This window comes from Elaeis guineensis, chromosome 12 (assembly GCF_000442705.2).
Source record: "Elaeis guineensis isolate ETL-2024a chromosome 12, EG11, whole genome shotgun sequence".
In the NCBI taxonomy this organism is placed as follows: Eukaryota; Viridiplantae; Streptophyta; class Magnoliopsida; order Arecales; family Arecaceae; genus Elaeis; species Elaeis guineensis.
Genome location: NC_026004.2, coordinates 75,179,813 through 75,202,199, shown reverse-complemented (window position 1 = coordinate 75,202,199; position 22,387 = coordinate 75,179,813). Strand labels below are relative to the sequence as shown.

General features: G+C 41.3%; 1 protein-coding gene across 1 annotated transcript; it reads left to right on the top strand.

Moving 5' to 3' along the window:
- Positions 1-935: 935 nt before the first annotated feature.
- On the top strand, positions 936-22,136 carry LOC105035940 (kinesin-like protein KIN-7F). Its single transcript, XM_019847489.3, has 13 exons — positions 936-1,517; positions 8,567-8,656; positions 8,758-8,858; positions 8,974-9,087; positions 9,188-9,269; positions 9,352-9,419; positions 9,519-9,584; positions 9,674-9,798; positions 18,235-18,568; positions 18,950-19,054; positions 19,154-20,176; positions 21,083-21,417; positions 21,591-22,136. The coding sequence occupies exons 1-13, from the start codon at positions 1,283-1,285 to the stop codon at positions 21,913-21,915; spliced, it is 3,003 nt and encodes a 1,000-aa protein (XP_019703048.1). The 5' UTR covers positions 936-1,282; the 3' UTR covers positions 21,916-22,136.
- The last annotated feature ends 251 nt before the right edge of the window (positions 22,137-22,387 follow it).

The following is a 22,387-nucleotide window of genomic DNA, read 5'->3' as shown; positions in this document are numbered from 1 at the left end:
AACTGCCAGATCAGCAACAGAGTCTCTGAATCTATAAAAAATTATTAAATACCAGGCTCCAAAATAGCAAATGCCCAAAAAAATAAATTTTAAAAATCGTATAATATAAATCCAGGTGGATCTAGGACGAAATCATCCTGGGTTCTGTTGCTATTACACGTAAAAAGAAGCAGGAGCAAAAATAAAGAAGGGGAGATTTCCTCCTTGGGAGAGGGAGGGAAAGGAAACGGTTGTTCCCCACGGGAGAAACACCACCGTCTCCTCCTCCATTAACACCAACAAACCAACACCATCCTTTTTCTTTTCTTCTTTAATCCTTCTCTTTTCTTTTCCTCTCTCTCTCTCTCACGAGATCTCTTTCCTTTGCCTCTCTGTAATAATTTATAAAACTTTATCGTAAAGCTCCATCTCTCAATCCCACCTTCTTCTTCTTCTTCTCTCGGACGTCGCCAGGAGTCCGAGAGATAGAAGCGAAAGGAAGGAGAAGGGAGCTCGAAGCAAGCGATCGATAAAAATCTTCGAAGCTGGCGAACCCGGGCTTCAGAAAGCGAGGAAGCCAGAATTCTTTCACGGAGTTTCCAGAATCCTGCTCCGCTGGAACCACCCCACCAAGAACCCCAAGGAGTAGGTAAATAACTCCACCACCGGCCTGCATTGCTTATCTTTCTGTTGCTTCTTCTAAGAATACTTTAAAACATTTCTACTTTATCTTCCATCTTCTCCATGTGAGAATTATTAGCAAGAAAGCATTAAAAAATGATGAGGAAGAGTAGTGGGGAAGGTGTGGAGATGGAGGGGACCGTCTCTAGATGGAGAAGAATCCAAACCAAGGCGGCGGCCTTGGGAGAGAAAAAACAAGTATAATGAATGGGAGCCCTTCCTTCCTCATTGCTAATTTTGCATGCAAACAATGGAAAACTAGAAAAATGTTATGCTTCTATTAGTTGTCTGTATGGTCTCTTACTCGTCAATGCTGGAATGGCATCGGTCAATTCAGATGGGTCCATGGAATGTGCAATCCATAACAAGCAACACCGGTGGGGCTCCGTCGTTTGTTGTCTTCCACCATTGCAATGACCTCCTCCCTAACCCCAACAACTACTCCCCACCCTTCACTTTCTTCTTCTCTGTTTCTCTTTCTTTAGTCTTTCATTGAAGGGGAAGAATCTTGCAAAGATTAGCATGTTTCTTGTTTTTGGTTTTGGAAGTTCAATTATAATTGTTGTTTGATATTATAAAATGGAAGGCTTTGGGTGGATGGTGTAGGGGAGGGAGGGGAGCAATGGGGGCGGTTGGCGGAGATGAGCTGGCGAGATGGGTGAAGGCAGAGGGCGGCGGTGGCGGTGCTGCAGGTGGAGGGGAGGATAGGATTGTTGTGTCTGTGAGAGTGCGGCCGCTGAATGACAAGGAGAGGGAGAGATGTGATCCTTCTGACTGGGAGTGCATCAACAACACCACCATTATTTCCAAGAACAGCCTCCCCGAGCGGTCCATGCCACCGACTGCATATACATTTGGTAAGTGCTCAGAATTCATTGATTTTGTTTGGTTCAATGTCCCAGTTAGAGTGAATTGCATGTGGCTATTTGAATTGTCCAGTGTTTTGGAACGTTTAATGGTGTGCTTGTGTCATTTATTCGGACAGTGTGGTGGAGATTATTTGATGTGCTATGGATTTCTTGCATTTATTTTGCTGTGGTTTGATCTGAGGTTGGAAAGGTTTTATTGGTTGTTATAGCCCAAAAACCCATTTCAGCCCACAAAAGCCCAAAATGAAAAAAAAAAAAAAAAATAGAGTTAAACCGGGAAGAAGACTCCCGGTAGGAGTCTTCTTCTCCGGCGAGACCCAGGCACTTTAGGAGTCCTAGGACCCCTCGAAATTCTAGGACCCTCTATAAGAAGGTCTCCCCTCTCCTTAGAATCGATCCATCGGCCTCTTTTCCCTCTCTTTCTCTCCGTTTTTTCCGAAGAAGAGCCGCGGGCACAGTTGGGTTTCTCGCCGTGTTTTCTCTCCGACGAAGTCACCGGAGGTCAAGGTAAGCTTCCCTCCTTTTCCTCCCTTCCTTCCTCTTTCCCCCGTGCGTTTGTGCGCGGTGGCCGGCGACGAGTGTCGCCGATCTACCGATGGGAAAGAGACTCTGTTTTTGAGTCTCTTTTCCTTGACATTTTCGGTGCTGGCGATCAAAATTGACCGCCGGCCATGTTTCCTCCGTGACCGGAGGAGTGGCCCCGTCGGCTGCCGGCCTCCGCCGTGGCGGCCGCGGCCCGAACGGCCGATCAAGGCCTGAGGACCAAGAGTCCTCTGTTCCGGTGCGAGAAGAACAAGAAGAAGAAAAAGAAGAAAAGGAAAAGAAAAAAAGAAGAAAAAGAAGAAAAGGAAAAGAAAGGAAAAGAAAAAGAAGAAAAGGAAAAGAAAAAGAAGAAAAAAAAAAAAAATTATTTAACTGTTTGTGAAGATATCATGATGAGATGCCTTGCATGCTTATGGGAAAAGTATTCTATAAGTATGCGGCTGTTTCCATGACCCTCGATTCACAATCTCAGGTCAGGGGCGTGACAATTAATATGGTATCAGAGCATAAGTAGATAGATAGAGACATGTAGAATAAAGTGAGCGAGTGATGGGTAGACATTAGGAAATTGAAAGGTTAGTTATGATGATTATGATTTGACCTGTCACAAGTTATAACCTTATTAAGGATAAGTTTTATCTCAAATCTAACATAGGTCAATATGCCTCCACGACGAGCGAGGAATACTCAAGGAGCGGTAGGAGGGACATCAAATCCACTTGGCGATAATACTCCCCAATTAAACAGCGGCACAACTCAGCAGGAGGGAATCCATGATCCTACCGGAAATACTCCGACAGTACAGCAGGAGCCGAACATGACTCAACTAATGCAAACTCTGATCGGAGTAGTTCAAACACAGCAACAGTTACTTCAACAACAACATGCACAGCCACGTCAGCAATTTCCACCAATACCTGGACATGGAGAACATCCGATGCAGAGAAACAATATCGTCGAATTTAAGAAGCTAGCTCCTCCAGCTTTCAAAGGGACCATCGAGCCACAAGAAGCAGATAACTGGATTATGAAAATGGAGAAGGCCTTCGCCGTGCAAGAATGCCACGATGAAGAGAAGATCCGCTATACAGCATATCTACTACAAGGCGAGGCATACAACTGGTGGCGTATACTGGAACAAAAATATGAGCACGATGGGATACCACTCACTTGGGAGAGATTTCGAGATGAATTCTTTGACAAGTATTTCCCCCGAAGTGTCAGAATACAGAAAGAACAGGAGTTCATTCACCTGAGATAAGGTAACAGATCCGTTGCAGAATATGAAGCCAAATTCACGGAGTTAGCCAAATTTGTTCCGAGACTAGTTGAGATTGAGCAAAACAGAGTACACAAATTTAAAATGGGACTGAAGACAGAAATCAGAAGACAGGTTGTACCCTATGAGCTAACTACCTATGCCTCAGTTGTGAACAAACCTCTAATAATTGAGAGAGAAGCTAATGAAGCTCATGCGGAGCGTGAACGGAATCAGAAGAAGAGAAATAGGTTTAGTGGAACTCAAGGACGAAACCAGAACAATAAGGTTCCAGCAAAGAAGCCAGCAACTGATAAGAATCGTGAGAATGAGGCAGCTAGATGTTCGAGATGCGGCTGAAGAGAGCATGAGACTTCTAATTGCCCATGGAATACTGGTTCATGTTTTAGATGTGGCCAGAAAGGACACAAGATTGCAGATTGTCCGCAGATGGACGAAAATAGATCAACACAAGCAAAGGACGGAGGTCAAAGGCCGAAAACTCAAGGAAGAATCTATGCTCTCACACAACAGGATGCTCAGGCCTCCAATGCTGTGGTGACAGGTACCATTCCTGTATCTGGTATTCATGCTTCAGTTTTGTTTGATTCTGGTGCTACACACTCCTTTATATTCACTACTTTTATTAGACAGCATGATATAGGTTGTGAACCCATGAAAACCAAATTATATGTTGAGACACCAGTAGGTGGTATTTTGAGTATCGAAAGTGTGTGCAAGTCATGTAGTACAAGATAGGAGAAAGAGAATTACCGACAGATTTGGTGGTCCTGGATATGCATGATTTCGATGTCATTCTAGGAATGGATTGGCTGGCTACTTATCATGCCTCTGTGGATTGTCATAGAAAGAGAGTGAACTTTCACAAACCGGGAGAATTAACTTTTAGTTTTGATGGAAGTACAGGAATCACCCCTCCACGTATTATTTCACTTGTACAAGCTAGACAGATGATAAGAAAGGGATGTAGAGGTTACCTAGTATCAATAAAGAATAAAGAACATGATGAATTGAAGTTACAGGATATTCCTATCGTAAAAGAATTTTCGGATGTATTCATTGATGATTTAGTCGGTCTACCACCAGATAGAGAAATTGAATTTACTATTGAGCTGGCACCCAATACCAGTCCAATTTCTAAAGCCCCTTACAGAATGGCCCCTATGGAGTTAAAGGAGTTAAAAGATCAATTACAGGATTTATTGGATAAAGATTTTATAAGGCCTAGTGTATCTCCTTGGGGAGCTCCAGTCTTATTTGTGAAGAAGAAAGATGGTAGTATGAGACTCTGTATCGACTATAGAGAGTTGAATAAAAATACTATCAGAAATAAGTATCTTCTACCTCGAATCGATGATTTGTTTGATTAGTTGCAAGGTGCACAAGTCTTTTCTAAAATTGATCTTCGTTCAGGGTATCATCAGTTAAAAATTAAAACAGAGGACATACCAAAGACGGTATTTAGAACTCGTTATGGACATTATGAATTTTTAGTGATGCCTTTTGGGTTAACCAATGCTCCAGCAATCTTTGTGGATTTAATGAACAGAATATTCAGATCTTATCTTGATAAATTTGTTGTTATATTTATTGATGATATCTTGATATATTCTAGAAGTAAATTGGAGCATGAAGAACATTTACGGTGTGTGCTACAAATATTGAGGAAAGAAAAACTTTATGCCAAATTTAAGAAGTGTGAATTTTGGTTGGACAAAATAGCCTTTTTAGGACACATCGTATCTAAGGATGGAATTTCTGTGGATCCAGCAAAAGTGAAAGCTGTGATGCAGTGGAACAGACCTACAAATATTTCTGAGATTCGAAGTTTTTTGAGAATGGCAGGATATTACAGACGATTTGTAGAAGGATTTTCCCGCATAGCTGCACCTTTGACTCGTCTTACTCAAAAAGGAGTTAAATTCGAGTGGTCTGAAGATTGTGAACAGAGTTTTCAAGAATTAAAACAACGATTAGTGTCAGCCCCTATCCTTACTATACCAACAGGAGATGAAGGTTTCATAATATATAGTGATGCATCTAAAAAGGGACTCGGCTGTGTATTAATGCAACATGGTAAGGTAGTAGCCTATGCCTCAAGACAATTGAAACCATATGAACAGAATTATCCGACACATGATTTGGAATTAGCTGCAGCGATTTTTGCCCTAAAAATTTGGAGACATCACTTATACGGTGCGCAGTGTGAAGTGTTTACTGATCATAAGAGTTTGAAGTATATTTTTACACAGAAAGAATTAAACATGAGACAGAGAAGGTGGTTAGAACTATTAAAGGATTATGATTTAACAATCAATTATCATCCGGGAAAAGCTAATGTTGTTGCTGATGCCCTTAGTAGAAAATCTGTGGAAAATATGGCGGTTTTAATCACACACCAAAGTCAATTGTTAAAGGATATAAGAAAACTGGAATTAGACATCCGAATATATGACTCAACAGTACGGTTAGCCAACATGAGGGTTCAGCCAACACTCATTGAAAGAATTTCAGTTGCCCAGAATGATGATCCACAACTAATGTAAATAAGAAATTCAGTGGAAGCTGGTGTTCAATCTGAATTCAAGATACATGAAGACGGTTCGTTAAGGTTCGACAATAGGATTTGCGTACCCAATGATTCAGCACTCAAGCATGAAATACTTCAGGAGGCACATCAGACCGGTTATACAGTTCATCCGAGGGGTACTAAGATGTATAGAGACTTAAAAGAAATATACTGGTGGAATAATATGAAGAGAGAGATCGGTCAATTCGTGGCTCAATGTTTGGTGTGTCAACAAGTTAAAGCTGAACATCAGAGACCGGCGGGACTACTTCAACCTCTTGATATTCCAGTCTGGAAGTGGGAACATATCACTATGGATTTTGTAACTGGACTACCGAAGACCCCCAGTAAAAATGATGCAGCCTGGGTGATTGTGGACCGATTGACAAAGTCTGCACACTTTCTACCAATTAGAGTTGGATTTACTTTGGAAAGACTAGCGAAGTTATATATGAAAGAAATTGTAAGACTACATGGAATTCCAGTGACCATCGTATCGGATCAAGACACCAGATTTGTATCACAGTTTTGGAAGAGCTTACACAAGGCATTAGGAACAAAATTGAACTTTAGTACAGCTTTTCATCCACAGACTGATGGTCAGTCAGAGAGAACTATTCAGATCTTAGAAGATATGTTGAGAACCTGTATTTTGGATATGAAAAGTTCATGGGATGAGCATCTACCTTTGATTGAGTTCGCTTACAATAACAGTTATCAGGCTAGCATTGGAATGGCACCTTACGAAGCTTTATATGGTAGAAGATGTCGATCACCGATTCACTGGGATGATGTTGGTGAGCGAAGAATATTGGATCCCGAACTTGTTCAACAAGCAGTTGAGAAGATTCAATTAATTAAAGATCGACTTCGGGCAGCACAAAGCAGACAGAAAAGCTATGCAGATAACAGGAGACGGAAATTAGAATTTCAAGTCGGTGATCATGTGTTTCTCAAAGTATCTCCTTCAAAAGGAATCTCAAGATTTGGCATTCGTGGCAAATTGAATCCTAGATATGTGGGTCCGTTTGAGATTTTGGAAAGAATTTGTGAGGTGGCTTATCGACTTGCCTTACCCCCTTCACTTGCAGGAGTACATAATGTTTTTCATGTTTCTATGTTAAAGAAATATTTACCAGATCCAAGTCATATTGTGGAACTTGAACCAGTACAAGCCAGGAAGGATCTAACATATGAAGAATACCCGATACGGATCGTAGACCGTAAAGAACAGGTGCTGAGACGTCGCAACATTCCTTATGTCAAGGTACAGTGGAGTCGACATTCAGAAAGAGAAGCTACTTGGGAGCTAGAGGAAGAAATGAAGCAAAAATATCCCCAGCTCTTCGAGACTACAGGTATGAAAAATTTCGAGGACGAAATTTCTTTTTAGGGGTGAAGAATGTTATAGCCCAAAAACCCATTTCAGCCCACAAAAGCCCAAAATGAAAAAAAAAAAAAAAACAGAGTTAAACCGGGAAGAAGACTCCCGGTAGGAGTCTTTTTCTCCGGCGAGACCCAGGCACTTTAGGAGTCCTAGGACCCCTCGAAATCCTAGGACCCTCTATAAGAAGGTCTCCCCTCTCCTTAGAATCGATCCATCGACCTCTTTTCCCTCTCTTTCTCTCCGTTTTTCCCGAAGAAGAGCCGCGGGCACAGTTGGGTTTCTCGCCGTGTTTTCTCTCCGACGAAGTCACCGGAGGTCAAGGTAAGCTTCCCTCCTTTTCCTCCCTTCCTTCCTCTTTCCCCCATGCGTTTGTGCGCGGTGGCCGGCGACGAGTGTCGCGATCTACCGATGGGAAAGAGATTCTATTTTTGAGTCTCTTTTCCTTGAAATTTCTGGCGCCGGCGATCAAAATTGACCGCCGGCCATGTTTCCTCCTTGACCGGAGGAGTGGCCCCGTCGGCTGCCGGCCTCCGCCGTGGCGGCCGCGGCCCGAACGGCCGATCAAGGCCTGAGGACCAAGAGTCCTCTGTTCCGGTGCGGGAAGAAGAAGAAGAAGAAGAAAAAGAAGAAAAGGAAAAGAAAAAAAGAAGAAAAAGAAGAAAAGGAAAAGAAAGGAAAAGAAAAAGAAGAAAAAGAAGAAAAGGAAAAGAAAAAGAAGAAAAAAAGAAAAAAATTTATTTAACTGTTTGTGAAGATATCATGATGAGATGCCTTGCATGCTTATGGAAAAAGTATTCTATAAGTATGCGGCAGTTGCCATGACCCTCGATTCACAATCTCGGGTCGGGGGCGTGACATTGGTTTACCTAGTGAGTCTTTGAAATGCGTAGGTTACAGAGTTTAGATAACTTAGGGAGTTTTTTTGCATAGTTTCCAGGAATGGGAATATAAATTTTCTCTCTCCCTTTCTCCCTCTCTGTGTCATGGGGCTGGTCAAGCTAATCTAAGAATTGGTTATTTGTGGGCAAAATACCTTGGAATTGAAGTTTAAATGTTACATTGAGAAAATCTCAGAGTCCTTGAGTTTTCCACTGAACAGTCCTATATATCCCAACTTTGTTATTATTTGTTTTAAATTTTAGGCCAAAACAGAGTAGCAAAGCATGATTTTGCAGGAAAAACCTTTACAAATGATATGGCCTTCTGACATTTCTGACTTCTTCTATCCCAATTCCTTTTGCTTTTTGCTGGGATGTTAGACAGAGTATTTGGATGTGAAATCAGCACAAGACAAGTGTATGAGGAAGGTGCCAAAAAAGTTGCTCTTTCAGTTGTCAGTGGGATCAACTGTAAGTACAACTCACTCTCTCTCTCTCTCTCTCTCTCTCATGCTCATGTTTCCTGTTAATATCATGATCTAACATGTAGATCATATACATATTTTTTTCAGCAAGTATATTTGCATATGGACAAACTAGTAGTGGAAAGACGTACACAATGACTGGAATAACACAGTATAGCATTGCAGATATTTATGACTACATACAAAAGGTTATCTGATGGCAACTCTGCAGTCACATTTTAGTTCGTCTTTGAGTTGTGAATTAGTATCTTTTACTTTTATTCCTTTAGTTAGAGATGATTTTTTTTCTTTTTCTTTTTGCAGCATGAGGAGAGAGAATTCGTTTTAAAATTTTCAGCCATGGAGATCTACAATGAAGCTGTGAGAGATCTCCTCAGCATGGATAGCTCCCCTCTTCGACTTCTTGATGATCCAGAGGTACCAGTTTGCTTCTAGTGAATGCTGTTTATGGTTATAAATTTCCTATTCTTCGTTAATATACTATTTATCCTTCCTTTGTGAATTGTTTTTTTAATAGAGAGGGACTATTGTGGAGAAACTTACAGAGGAAACACTGAGAGACCAGAGCCATCTCAAGGAGCTTCTTTCTTTGTGCGAAGGTGTGAAACAAATTCAATTCAAGAATTATGCTTGTCTGCTCTTTGTTAGTATGCCGACCATGGTTATTGCATGTTTTCACAGCTCAGAGACAGATAGGAGAGACCTCATTAAATGAAATGAGCTCCAGATCTCACCAAATACTCAGACTGGTTTGTCCCTTTAATCAGATTAGGAACATAGGTTTGAGTTCATTAACTGAACAAAAGTAGACAAAAATTTTTATTTTTTTATTTTGTTGATTGGTGCAGACAATAGAAAGTTCTGCTCGAGAGCTTCATAGTAGAGACAGTTCAAGCACCCTTGCAGCCACTGTGGTATGAAGTGAATTTTGTGTATCTGTTATGCCTTTTATTCAAATTAGAGGGCAAGAGATAGGAGGCTGATTTTGGTGTTTTGGATACAGAATTTTGTTGATTTGGCAGGGAGTGAACGGGCATCTCAGGTCTCATCCGACGGGACTAGGCTCAAAGAAGGTTGTCACATAAATCGAAGTTTGCTTACTCTGGGAACTGTCATTCGTAAGCTAAGGTTGTTGAATTTCTTTTATTTCGATCTTTCTCATCTTCATCTTATCAAGTCTGCTTATGGTAAGACCTTCCGAAATACCTTGTTTATAGACATAGCATGATCAGTATATCTGGGCATGGTGTGTCAAAGTATCTTCTAGCTAACATACACCATTATAGGAGGGTGCAAACTCACCAAGTTGGTAAAGACTAATGTTATGTCAAATACAAAAGATCTTGGTTTCATCCTGCTCTGTCTCTTTCTCTCTAATTTCCAACAAGGTTTCCATCATCCCAAGTTTCCGAAAAAAGAAAGAAAAGTGAAAGAAAACTCATTATAATATTTAACTTTATGCATGTTTTGTTTTGCTAAATACTACACACAAATACAACTTATATATCTTTAAGGCTTTATATATTCTATTTTCAAGCTACTTCATGGTAATATGCCATGTTATCATTCTTGCTTATGGATTATTTGATGAATCAGACAGGTACAAATGCAATTTGTTTTATTATTTCAATGCAGATATTATGTTTCCAATGATATCAGAGCAATGCGACTGTCCATAAATTATTCTCAACTTTTACTAGTTCAAAATGATCTATCAACTGGTATTAATTATGTATCTTTTCTGGCCTAAGCCAACAGTTTTTCAACAACAATTCTACAATTAGTATGAAGCACTCGTCAGTTTTATAGAAGGTCTTCTGGAATGGTACCAGGGCTCGTACAGATTGGCAACTAGTTCGGTGTGGGTCAATGCTGTACCATGCTGGGGCATACCGAAACAGGGAGAGGGAGGGGGAGCGGGAGAAGAAGAGGGAGGAAGAGAGAGAGGACTCACCTAGACAGCTGTTGTCATTGTCATTGGACATGGATGGGATGCCATCTGACGCATCCAGATCCGGAGGAGGGCTTCAAGGGAGAGAGGTCGAAGGAGAAAGCAAGAGAGGGAGAGAGGGGGCTTTGAGCTTTGTATCCAACTAACAAATGAACTCAAACAAAGAGAGAGGACTCACCTCGAGAGAGAGTGAGAGGTCAGAGGAGGAGGCTTAACGAGGCTTTGAATGAGTTAGGGGAGCCAAAGAGGAAAGATGAGGCTGTAGGGGTGCTAGGGCTTATGGATTTCGATGGGCTAAACTATGCTGGTAATTGATCGGTCCAATTCAGTATACCCTAAACTGGCTAGTTCGACAAGGTTCACCAGATCCTTGTTTTATACTTTCTTGCATTGATATTTTAGTATTTAAAAATTTCTTTTTCTTGATATTTAGTTATATTGTACAATTTTAAATTTGACTAGTACATTTATTCTAGTTAATCATATGCTGATTGCCATAAGTAACCTTTAGTTTTCACGAATGGATTAGGACTTCTACTCTCTTGATCGGGTTTTGAGTCTATTTTTGAGAGTAGTCCAAATCTATTTAGGATCGGGAACCTCATAATCATATTTTCTATTTTACTTTTCTTTAGTCTTGGAAGATAAGTATTGTGATGTCTTAAATATCTAGTGCCCTTGGGGCCACCTAGCAAAGCAATTTAGTTTAACAAAATTAGCTTGAAGACTTTCGGACATTTCCAAGCTTCAACACTCTCAAAGTGATTAAATATCCTTTCATCCAACTATTTGTTCTATCTTCCCTTTCTTTTTGCTTGAAATACCATAAATAGAAATGCAAGATCCTATTAACTGCCCTCTTGTCCAATATAGGCATGGCATGATACATCAACTGTGCCTAGTATGGCACCCTTATTCAAACCCTTGATCTCAATAATGTTAATCAAACAACAAAGTTTAGTGATCAGGATATAATTCTGGTAATTTGTTCAGCTAAGTTATTTATTATTTCTTTTTACACAAATATAGGGATATCTTGTCCAAAAACTTGGTTTGACATACTAAGCAGTCTAAATGTGAAATCAACTGTAACTTAGAACTACTTAGGTTACGTATATTGATCTGACCATATTTGCCAACACCCCACCTCCACCCACAAAAATCTCCCCTATCCAAGCTGGTGATGTTCCTGTTTTGTTTCTCTATTTTCTTTAACTATTGTTGGTTGATTCATTTACTTGACGGATTGATGATTGGTGTTTCCCTGCCTTTGTTTCTCCAAAGTAAACATATTTGCAGCAAAAATCAAGTAAAGGAAAGAATCAGGAGCTAGTATTTTTAGAATATGTCTAACAAACATTAACAATCACTTAATGTCATAATTTTTTATTTGTAATATAACTTCTTTTCAGTTGTATAATTATTAATAACTGGAAATGTTTGATATTCAATTATTCATAAGATGGTCTTAAATGCTGAAGTATCATCGTGAAGGAATTCTTTTCATAAATGGAGTCTTTTCGTTAATGGGGTTTGCCACTGGCAATCCTTACAGTAGAATACTGAACACCAAGAGAAAATGCATTCTTGTCTATTTTGTACCATACAAAAGATGTCAAAGATAAATAAGTATTTCTTTGGTAAAATTGGAGGCTGGTGGATAAATATGAAGGATATGTAGAGCCTCCTGGAGTTCCATATTAGATATGGTGAAGCTTCAGTTGTAGTCAGGAGTACCATCATATTAGCAAACAGAGTAAAGAACAAAATGCTTAAGATAATTTTGTCATTTACAATGAAGTTTAGTGGCATTAGGAAACAGGGAATCCTTAATTTTGCTTTCTGTGTTCAAACTTCAAAGCCATAGCGAGTTCATAAGTTTTGGATGAAATGGATGAGACTAGACTTATGGAAGCTTGAATATGACATTTGATTATTAAAACAGATCAACAAGGCTCTCCATTAGAACAGTCCTTAAAGTTAAAAGAAGATCAGTTGCGGTGCTCAAAATTTGTCCAATACTGTCATCAATAAGATTTTTGTAGACTGTTTGTTGAAGACAAAAGATATCAACCAGCAGTATCTTCCTCAAAGGGTTGATAAGGTAGCATTCTTAGGGGTTTGAAAAGATAACCAGCACAGTTGATAAGGATCAAGGAGTACCTTCAATATTTAATGATAAGAAGCTGGGAAAATAAATTTCAGTGGATAGCCAGACATGTAATCACCTGAACAAGAACTAGAATATACCACTAAACTTGTGATGAGGCCTTTGATAGAAATGCCTTCACTGAGTGTTGCAATCTGAAAGCAGAAATTATGGGAATAATCACTAATGGAATTTGCTAAGAAAATAAATTTATTCAACAAAACCATAGTTAATATTCACAGTGATGCCTACAACATCTCATGTAAGGTCTATGTTAGGTAGATATCTAGCTAGGACACCACCTCCCAAGATCTTTTCGGTACTGCGCGATGCAGCAGGAAGAAAGAAGAAATAAACAGAAAACAATCAAATACGTGGATCAGCCAAAAAGGGATCGCTTCTATGGGACATGCAAACTTCACTATGAAAAAAAAATTTACAAGAGAAGATCACACCCTCAACCCTCGTATACCCAATTTCTCCCTCACAGAAAGTTCTCCCTCACAAAAGCTCTCTCTAGAAAGATCCCCCTGAACCCCTGAAGCAACCGTTGTCCGCTGTCCAGAAGTCTCCTGCTCCTTTTCTCACAGCGTCATGCGGCTCTCTCTCTTCCTCAGGTGTTTACAGTCTTCCTAGGCTTTGGCCCGACGAAAACTGCACTGCACAAGCCCGTCCACGCGTCCACAGGAAAAACAAGCCACCATATCTTCTCTGTTGAGTATCAGGCCTTTTAAAAGGCTTTAAACCAAGTTAGATCATGATTAGGACTCCTAATCAAACTTAAATCAAGTCCATAAACCTCCGCAAGCCGTTGGATCAAGATCGCAACGTTCCAAGCCGTCCGATCACGATCGGTCTAAGGAATAGTACTGTGGACCGTGTGAAATGCGTGGGAAATGCCCACGCGGTCCATAGACCTCCCGATGCACCACCCGGTCCACGGTGGACCGAAAAAATGGGCTCCCAGAGTGTGCGTGGGCCTGGGCGGGCGCGTGCATGGGCCTGGGCCATGCCCGCGTGCGGTGCGCTTGGGCCTGGGCCACGCCCCGTGCTCCCGGGCCTGCGCCGGCTCACGCGCCCGTGCGCTCGGACCTAGATCGGGTCCGCAGTCTCGCCTGGCTGTGCCCCACGCAACCATGCCCAGCCCGAGCGCTAGTCTCGCCTGGCTGTGCCCCACGGCGCGGCTGCACCGCCGCCACTCCATCGGCCCGCCGCCGGCCGCCGGTGGTCCTCCACCATCTCGGATTCCGTGTAAGCTTCAAACGTGCATATCTTCTCCGTTCGAGCTCCATTTGAGGTGATCATGATCTCGTTGGACTTCATTTTTCATCGCGAACATTGTTGTGGACTCAATATAGACCGAATCTCAATGAGTCAAATCCTAACAATCTCCATCTTGACTCGATATTTGGCCTCCTCCTAACTTCGAGAGCTTCTGGATCTCCTCGTCCTCATGCCCTAGGGCAATCGTCTGCTAATCATGAATGGGCAAACATGAGAGTCGAGCCAGGCCGCTCGATCCCATCTCCATCATATGCTGTGCTCCTCCTGACCTGAGATCAGCTCGGGGCATCATCCTGCGGCAATTGAAATCTCACCTTGCAACGTCGCCTCTCGTCCTCCTGAGTCTCTTGTCTCATACTCGATCCACCTCCACCTGGAGCTCCACCTCGCTTTGGACTCCTGACTCCTGAAGCTCCACCTCGCACTGGATTCTCCGTCAGGTAATAACGTCCTCTGCTCTCCTTTTTTCCCTCCTGTACAATCCTATCACCGCGTAGCACCCTCAGGATTCCTCCACCAGCTATCATCCTGTAGCATTTCGAATCCAGTCTACTCAGTGAGATAAGATTCCGCTTAAAATCGGGTATGTATCGGACCTCCCCCAATCTCCTCACTGCACCATCATGTGTCCTTCAGCTGACCGTCCCAATTTCTCTGATCGCACAGCTCGATCCATCTGGCAGATATACAATGCCATCACTATTCTCCAGAGAGTCAAACTGCTGCTCTCTGTAATATACATGATGGGTGCATGTAGAATTTAATATCCACTACTGAAAAAAAGTAGATACCTCGTCAGATATCTCCAGGACATCTCCATCTGAATCGCTGCCGGCCGTCGCCATAGCAGCCATCGTTCGATTTTTGAGTTGAGAGCAATCTCTAGCTAGATGCCCCAACTCGTCACACCGGTAATACCTGATCTTGCTCAAGTCCCTCCTGGACTTGGATAGCTCTCATCGTGATCTCCTGTCGCTCCGTTTATCGCCTCCTGCTCCTCTAGAAGCCACCAAAGCTAAGCTACCGCCATCTGAGCTCGAAGCTGGGTTCTCTCTCTTGAGAACCTCGTTCTGGAGTATCGTCACGGTGACCTCGTCCATCTTGATGGTGCTCTTCCCCACTAGAAGAGCAGTCACGAAGGACTCATACGAAGGGAGAAGCGACGCTAGTAAAACCAGCGCCTTGGTCTTCTCCTCAACATTCTCACCAATGCTGAGGAGGTCGGTGAGGATCTTCTGGAAGTGACTTAGATGCTCCTGCACGCTCTGTCCCTCAGTCATCTGCAGCTGGTAAAACTGTCTCCAGAGGAAAAAAGTATTGGTGAGAAACTTTGCCATGTACAACTCCTCAAGCTTCGACCACAGCACCGTCGAGAAAGTCTTACTAAGCACATGGATCACCACCTCATCCGCTAAATTCATGTGGATGGTACTCACTGCCTGCATCTGTAGCCATCTCCAATCTTGCACCTCCATGGTGGTCGACTTCTCCTCGCACAAGAGAGCATCAATCAACCCTTGTCGGATGAGCACATCCTTCACCCTTGCCTGCCACAAAAAGAAATTGCTCTTTCCATCAAATTTGTTGATCTCCATCTTGATTGTTCCTGTCTTTTCCATCTTTAGTCTTACTCACTACCTCTGCAATCTACATCTTTGTACCGCCTCGCTCTGATACCACTTGTTGGGAGGATGTCTGACCAGAATACCACCTCCCAAGACCTTTTCAGTACCACGCGATGCAGCAGGAAGAAAGAAGAAATAAAATAAAAACAATCAAAATACGTGGCTTAGCCACAAAAGGGCTCGCCTCCACGGGACATGCAAACTTCACTATGAAAAAAAAATTTTACAAGAGGAGATCTCACCCTCAACCCTCGTACACCCAATTTCTCCCTCACAAGAAGTTCTCCCTCACAAAAGCTCTCTCTTGGAAGACCCCTCTGAACCGCTGAAGCGACCGCTGTCCGCTGTCCAAGAGCCTCCCTACTGATACTACTTATTGGGTGGATGTCTGGCCAGGACACCACCTCCCAGGACCTTTTCGATACTGCACGATGTAGTAGGAAGAAAGAAGAAATAAATAAAAAATAATTAAATACATGGATCAGTCAAAAAGGGGTCGCCTCCACGGGGCATGCAAACTTCACTATGAAAAAAAAAATTTACAAGAGGAGATCACACCCTCAACCCTCATACACCTAATTTCTCTCTCACAAAAAGTTCTCCCTCACAAAAGCTCTCTCTCTAGAAAGATCCTCTGAAGCGACCGCTGTCCGCTGTCCAAAAGCCTCCTGCTCTTTCTCTCATAGTGTCATGCAGCTCTCTCTCTTCCTCGGGTGTTTACAGTCTTCCTAGACTTCGGCCTGACGAAAACTGCGTCGCACAAGCCCGTCCGCGCGTCCACAGGAAAAACAAGTCACCATACCTTCTCTGTTGAGTATCAGACCTTTTAAAGGCCCTAAACCAAGTAAGATTATGATTAGAACTCTTAATCAGACTTAAATCAAGTCCATAAACCTCCCCAAGCCATTGGATCAAGACCGCAACATCCCAAGCCGTCCGATCGCGATCGATCCACAGAATAGTGTCGTGAATCGTGCGAAACACGTGGGAAACACCCACACGGTTCACAGACCTCCCGGTGCACCGCCCGATCCACGATGGATCGGAAAAACGGGCTCCCAGGGCGCACGTGGTCCTGGGCCGGTCCGTGCATGGGCTTGGACCACGCCCGTGCGGCACGCCCCGCAGGCTCGGGCCTGGGCTGGCCCACATGCCCATGCGCCCGGGCCTGGGCCGGCCCGCATGCCCATGCGCCCGGGCCTGGGCCGGGTCCGCCTGCTGGGCTGCGCCCAGCCCAAGCGCTGGCCGTGCCTGGGCTGCGCCCCGCCAGCGGTCCTCCACCGCTTCGGGTTTCGTGCAGGCTTCAAACGTGCGTATCTCCTCCGTCCGAGCTCCTTTTGAGGTGATCTTGATCTCGTTGGACTTCATTTTTCATCGCGAACCTCGCTGTAGGCTCAATGTGGATCGAATCTCGAGGCATCAAATCCTAACAGTCTACAATTTTGAAAATTAAGAAAATAATCATAGTGTTTTAGCCTTGAAGAAATGAATCCCAATGAAGCTGATGAAAGTAATTAAATGAAAGTAAAGCTAATGCAAACCCAGCATCAGACTACTAGAAACACATTTCTCTGTGAGTAGATATCAGGTCATAACTTTGGCATACATCAGATTCAACCACAATTTTTGGTCCACTAAGTGCTCATAATTTTTACCTCTCATTCATCAAGAGTTTGACTATTGAAATATTCAAGTAATTAAGTAGCTGCCTTGAGCACCTTGATATGAGGCCGTCAGAGTTACCTAACAGATGTTTATTAGGTGTGATTCAACTTCTTATTGGGTTTGGGTTTAGTTGTTAATTTCATAGGCAAGACTAATCAATTTAAGCAAGTATTGGTAGTCAAAATATGGTGGGACCAGCGATCTGTCAGGTTGGAGAGTTGAGTCCAGTTGTGGGATCACCTGCTAATAGATCTACATATTGTGTATACCACAGTCTGGATCCACTGATCCACTTGCACCCTATAAATTGAATTTTATTGATCATAAAATAATAGTACAGATCTCATGAAGACAAATTTTGCTGATCATAAATAATAACTAAGACCTCCCTCTTGATTGTACATTTGTGTCTATCTTCTCTCCCAAACATGAGATAATGTACTTACTTCTAAAAGATGTTTAGAAATTTTACTTCGGTAAAAGAACATATCATTTTTATCATCTGATTACCAAAACCATGTACAATTTGGGAGTTGTACATGCATGCACCTATAGTTTACATCAGTTTACTTCCTACTGATATTGTCTAGAACTTCCAACAGTTTAATTACTTGTTTTTGTCATTATTTGAGAATAATGTAAGATCTATTGGTCATTTTTCCTTTTGCTTTACTAATATTGAACTCATTATGCATTATAGATAGTATGCCAATAAGAAACCTCATGTCTCTTTACTGTTCAACATATTGCTTGACCTCATACAGCTTTACTAGCTCAATAGTTCTTGGTACATTGTGGCTCTTAATTATTTTTCTCTTTTTCTTTCAATTGACCATCAATGTGTATCATTTTTCTCAATTATTTCTTTGCCCCTCCCTCTCTTGATGCAGCAAGGGAAGAAACGGGCATATTCCTTATCGAGATTCGAAGCTAACACGCATATTACAATATTCCTTGGGAGGTAATGCGAGAACGGCCATTATTTGCACAATGAGCCCTGCACGAAGCCATATCGAGCAATCCAGGAACACTCTTTTATTTGCAAGTTGTGCAAAAGAGGTAGTTACCAATGCACAGGTCAATCTTGTGATGTCTGACAAGGCACTGGTAAGGCATTTACAAAGAGAACTTGCAAGACTGGAGAGTGAATTGAAATATCCAAGATCAGCCTCCTGCACATCTCATTCTGATGCCTTGAGAGAGAAGGATGTCCAGATTAAAAAGGTTATGCAATAAACTCGTGATCTTGTGGATGTCAACATATGCAGGGTCTTAGTGCACATGTATAAGTGTCCAAATTCTGCACTTGCACTCTTACGTAAGATTTTATATGTCACATCAGTTCTGTTCTTAGCTTCACACAATCTCAAACTTTCATTGTTTTGCAACCCATGGATGCCATTTGATTGATTCAGAATACAATCCCCTAGTAAACATATATGGAATATTATTTTACACATTCTATTGAGCCATGGACAGTAGATGCACCATTTGTATAAAGGCACATATAATGAACTACTTTTTCATAATTATATAGGTACTCTCCATTACATGATGAGAAAAGTTTCATACCAGACTAAAAGATATTTGTGTTTTTCATTCCAGATGGAAAAGGAGATCAAGGAGCTGATGCAGCAAAGAGATCTTGCTCAATCTCGCCTTGAGGATTTGCTCCAAGTTGTAGGGGAAAATCGAGCTCCAAGACAATGGGTATTCATCCTTTTATTTTGAGTTTGAAGCTAGGCTTTTAATAAGTTTAAGTATTCATCGTCCACCTGCAATTTTTTTATTTTTATTTTTATTTTTCAGGATGAATGCAGCCAATCCTCGATATCCAATGTACACAATATGTCCGAAGATGTCCTTTCAATTTCTGAGACATCAGGTATCGCATATCAGAATTTAGATTTCGTCTCTACAACATTTGATGCATCACATGGAATCAATAGTTGCTATGAGCATCACCTAGAGCCTTCTGACAAACCAGAGGAACGGCATGCTATCTCACCTTTTGGATTTATAACGTATGATGCAACATACAGAGCTAGTAATTGGAATGAGCATCACCAGAAGCGTTCTGACAATCCAGAGGAACAGCATGCTATCTTGCCTAGGCAATCAATTAGCCATTGTCAATGTAATGGACTGTTCCCATATCGGAGGCAGGAAGGCACTGCTCAAATCACATCTGAAGATTCTGAAGACCATTGCAAGGAAGTCCAATGTATCGAGATAAATGGATTAAGTGCAAGCAAAAATGAAGAATTCAATCTGTTGTTGACTGATGAAAGTGATAGTCTACTACCCCTGACTGAAGCTGACAAGCTTGCAGATCATGGACCACAACCTCTAGGAGATATTGCCACACCACCTGCATCGGAGCGACAACTAGCGGCTGTTACAAAGACTGTTGACAATTGTGTCAAAAAATATCCTGATGAATCCTCTCAGGGGTCCTCAATGAGAGATATAATGAGTTCTAGGGACTTGGCACTTTCTAGAAGTAGAAGTTGCAGAGCAAGTCTGATGACTAGTTCAACTTCTTGGTTCGAGGACATGGAACAAAATAATAGGACACCACCTAATGACTTCCTCAAGGAGTTTCCTGAAAGGGTTCAAAGAAGACTTTCTACACTAAAGTACACTGCAGAAAATGAAACTCTTTCATTAGAAGGATCTAAGGCCTCTGATACATTTGCTCTCAATAATGAGGTTAGGACACAGGATGTGAAAACTGCTTCTGAAGAGGGCATTACGGGTATCACTAATTTTGTTGCAGAACTGAAAGAGATGGCTCAAAATCAGTACCAGACAGAAGTTCCTGATGCTCAGGTGTGCATAACAATCTGTGCAGCAAAAACCTTTTACTTCACATGAATTGATTTTTTCATTTTGTGCATGATATGAGGACTTCATATATTATTTTTCATGACATTAGACCAAAAACCTGAAAATTTTAGTTAGCATACAATCCATATTTATTAACCAAAGTGTTACATACAATTCGTATTCAATAACCAGAGTGTCTTTTTGTAGAACTAAGTGGAAGATGATTGTTTACTAAATATTCTTGTTTCTGCAGGCAGGCATGACCGCAGACCATTTAGTAGTAAATTCAGTATGGAGTTGCAGAAACAATATATTAGATCCGAGAGATGATAATTCTTTCTAATTTGAACAATTCTTTTATCAGAATTTCAAAGCTAATCAATTTGTTTGGTTTGTTTGTGCTAATTCTTGTTCCTGACATGGTTGGATTTCAGGATAAACAAAGATAACACAAACACATGCACATACTTGCACAGCATAAACGCAATGTGCTTGCCATATATTTATGACTATGCTAAAATACATCTGAGACCTCATCTTTTCGTTAGCAGCATCAAAAGTTTTTTGATCCAGTTTCTATCACAATGATGTAATATTCAATATGGGTACTTAAATTAAATAATTCATGGAGCATTCTGAAACATTTCTGAATTTCTTTTGACCCATGACCTATTGTAGTGCTATTTGTAATATTCTTTTGTTCAATTTCTTCACCTTTTAATCTTTTATTCCAGGACATATTCCTAAGGTTCATATAATTATTTCCTTTTCCTTTCTTTGCAAAACCATTGGGTTTCAAATTTGTCATTATCTGACTATGGCAATATAGTACAATTCTTTCTTAAATGCCCGTTAACTGCAGTATGCTACTGCTTATCATTGAACTGAAGTTCATATCTATGATATTAGGAAACAAAAAGGACCACCAGTGAAGACTTTGGAGTCGTGAAAACTATAGTAAAGGATGTAAGCTTGGACACAATATCAAATTCCTTGGAAGTTCCTTTGCAATGGCCTATGGAATTTGAGAAAAAACAACAGGAGATTGTTGAGCTTTGGCAAGCTTGCAATGTTTCCTTAATACACCGAACTTACTTTTTCATCCTTTTCAAAGGCGATCCAGCAGATTCTATTTACATGGAAGTAGAGCACAGAAGATTATCCTTTCTGAAGAATACCATTTCGCATGGAAATCTTGATAAAGAAGATGCAGGAGATGGTCACGATCTTACACTTGTTTCAAGGTGTGTTCATGTTCTACTGCTATTTTTCTTTCCATCTTATGACTCAGGAAAGCCATAAAAGAAACAATTCGCATTTGAAGTAATATTTCATCTAGTGCAAACCAGCATCTTGAACTCAACAGCACTGTTACATAACTAAAATGATGGAATCTTTCATGTTTTGCTATTGGCAGCTTGAGAAATATTCGACGAGAAAGGGAAATGCTATATAGACAGATGTTTAAGAGGATTCCAGCAGAGGAAAGGGAGAGCCTTTACACCAACTGGGGAATTGCTTTGAATTCCAAAAAGAGGAGACTGCAGCTAGCCCAACAGCTTTGGACCAAAACTGACATGGAACATGTCAGAGAGAGTGCATCTCTTGTAGCTAAGCTGATCGGACTCACAGAACCAGAGCAGGCCCTCAAGGAAATGTTTGGACTCAGCTTTACAGTCACACCACAGCGAGCACACCGGAGATCTTACAGCTGGAAACGTGGAAACTCTTTTGCTGTGTGAGCAAAATGGCACTGCTAATGTTGATGGTAACATAGTCAGGGAGGCAGTTTATTTGTGGAGACCACTCATCTCCTGTGACTCACAATCATTTAATATATATATATATATAATAGATATACATATTTTTTGCTTTTTCTTTCACCATGATTCTTTCATTCTGGTTGTTCTGTAGAAATATTTGTATTTACTATTATTAAGAAAATGTTACAATTTATGATCATGGCAGTTTTATTTCTCAACTTATTAATAAGAGCTAATTTAGACTTTTGTTTGTCGATGCTTGCTCTTGACTAAATGGCAAGAAAAATGAATTCAACATCTAGTTCATAGGATGCTGTATCCCAAGCTTGCAACAACTTTGGCCCTTTTTATCATTCACCTTTTCCAGCCATAATTATGTCTTTATTTTGCTAAGATATTGAATTTTGCAGAACCTTGAATGCTTTTTTCAGCAGGCTAGTCATAGAAACTA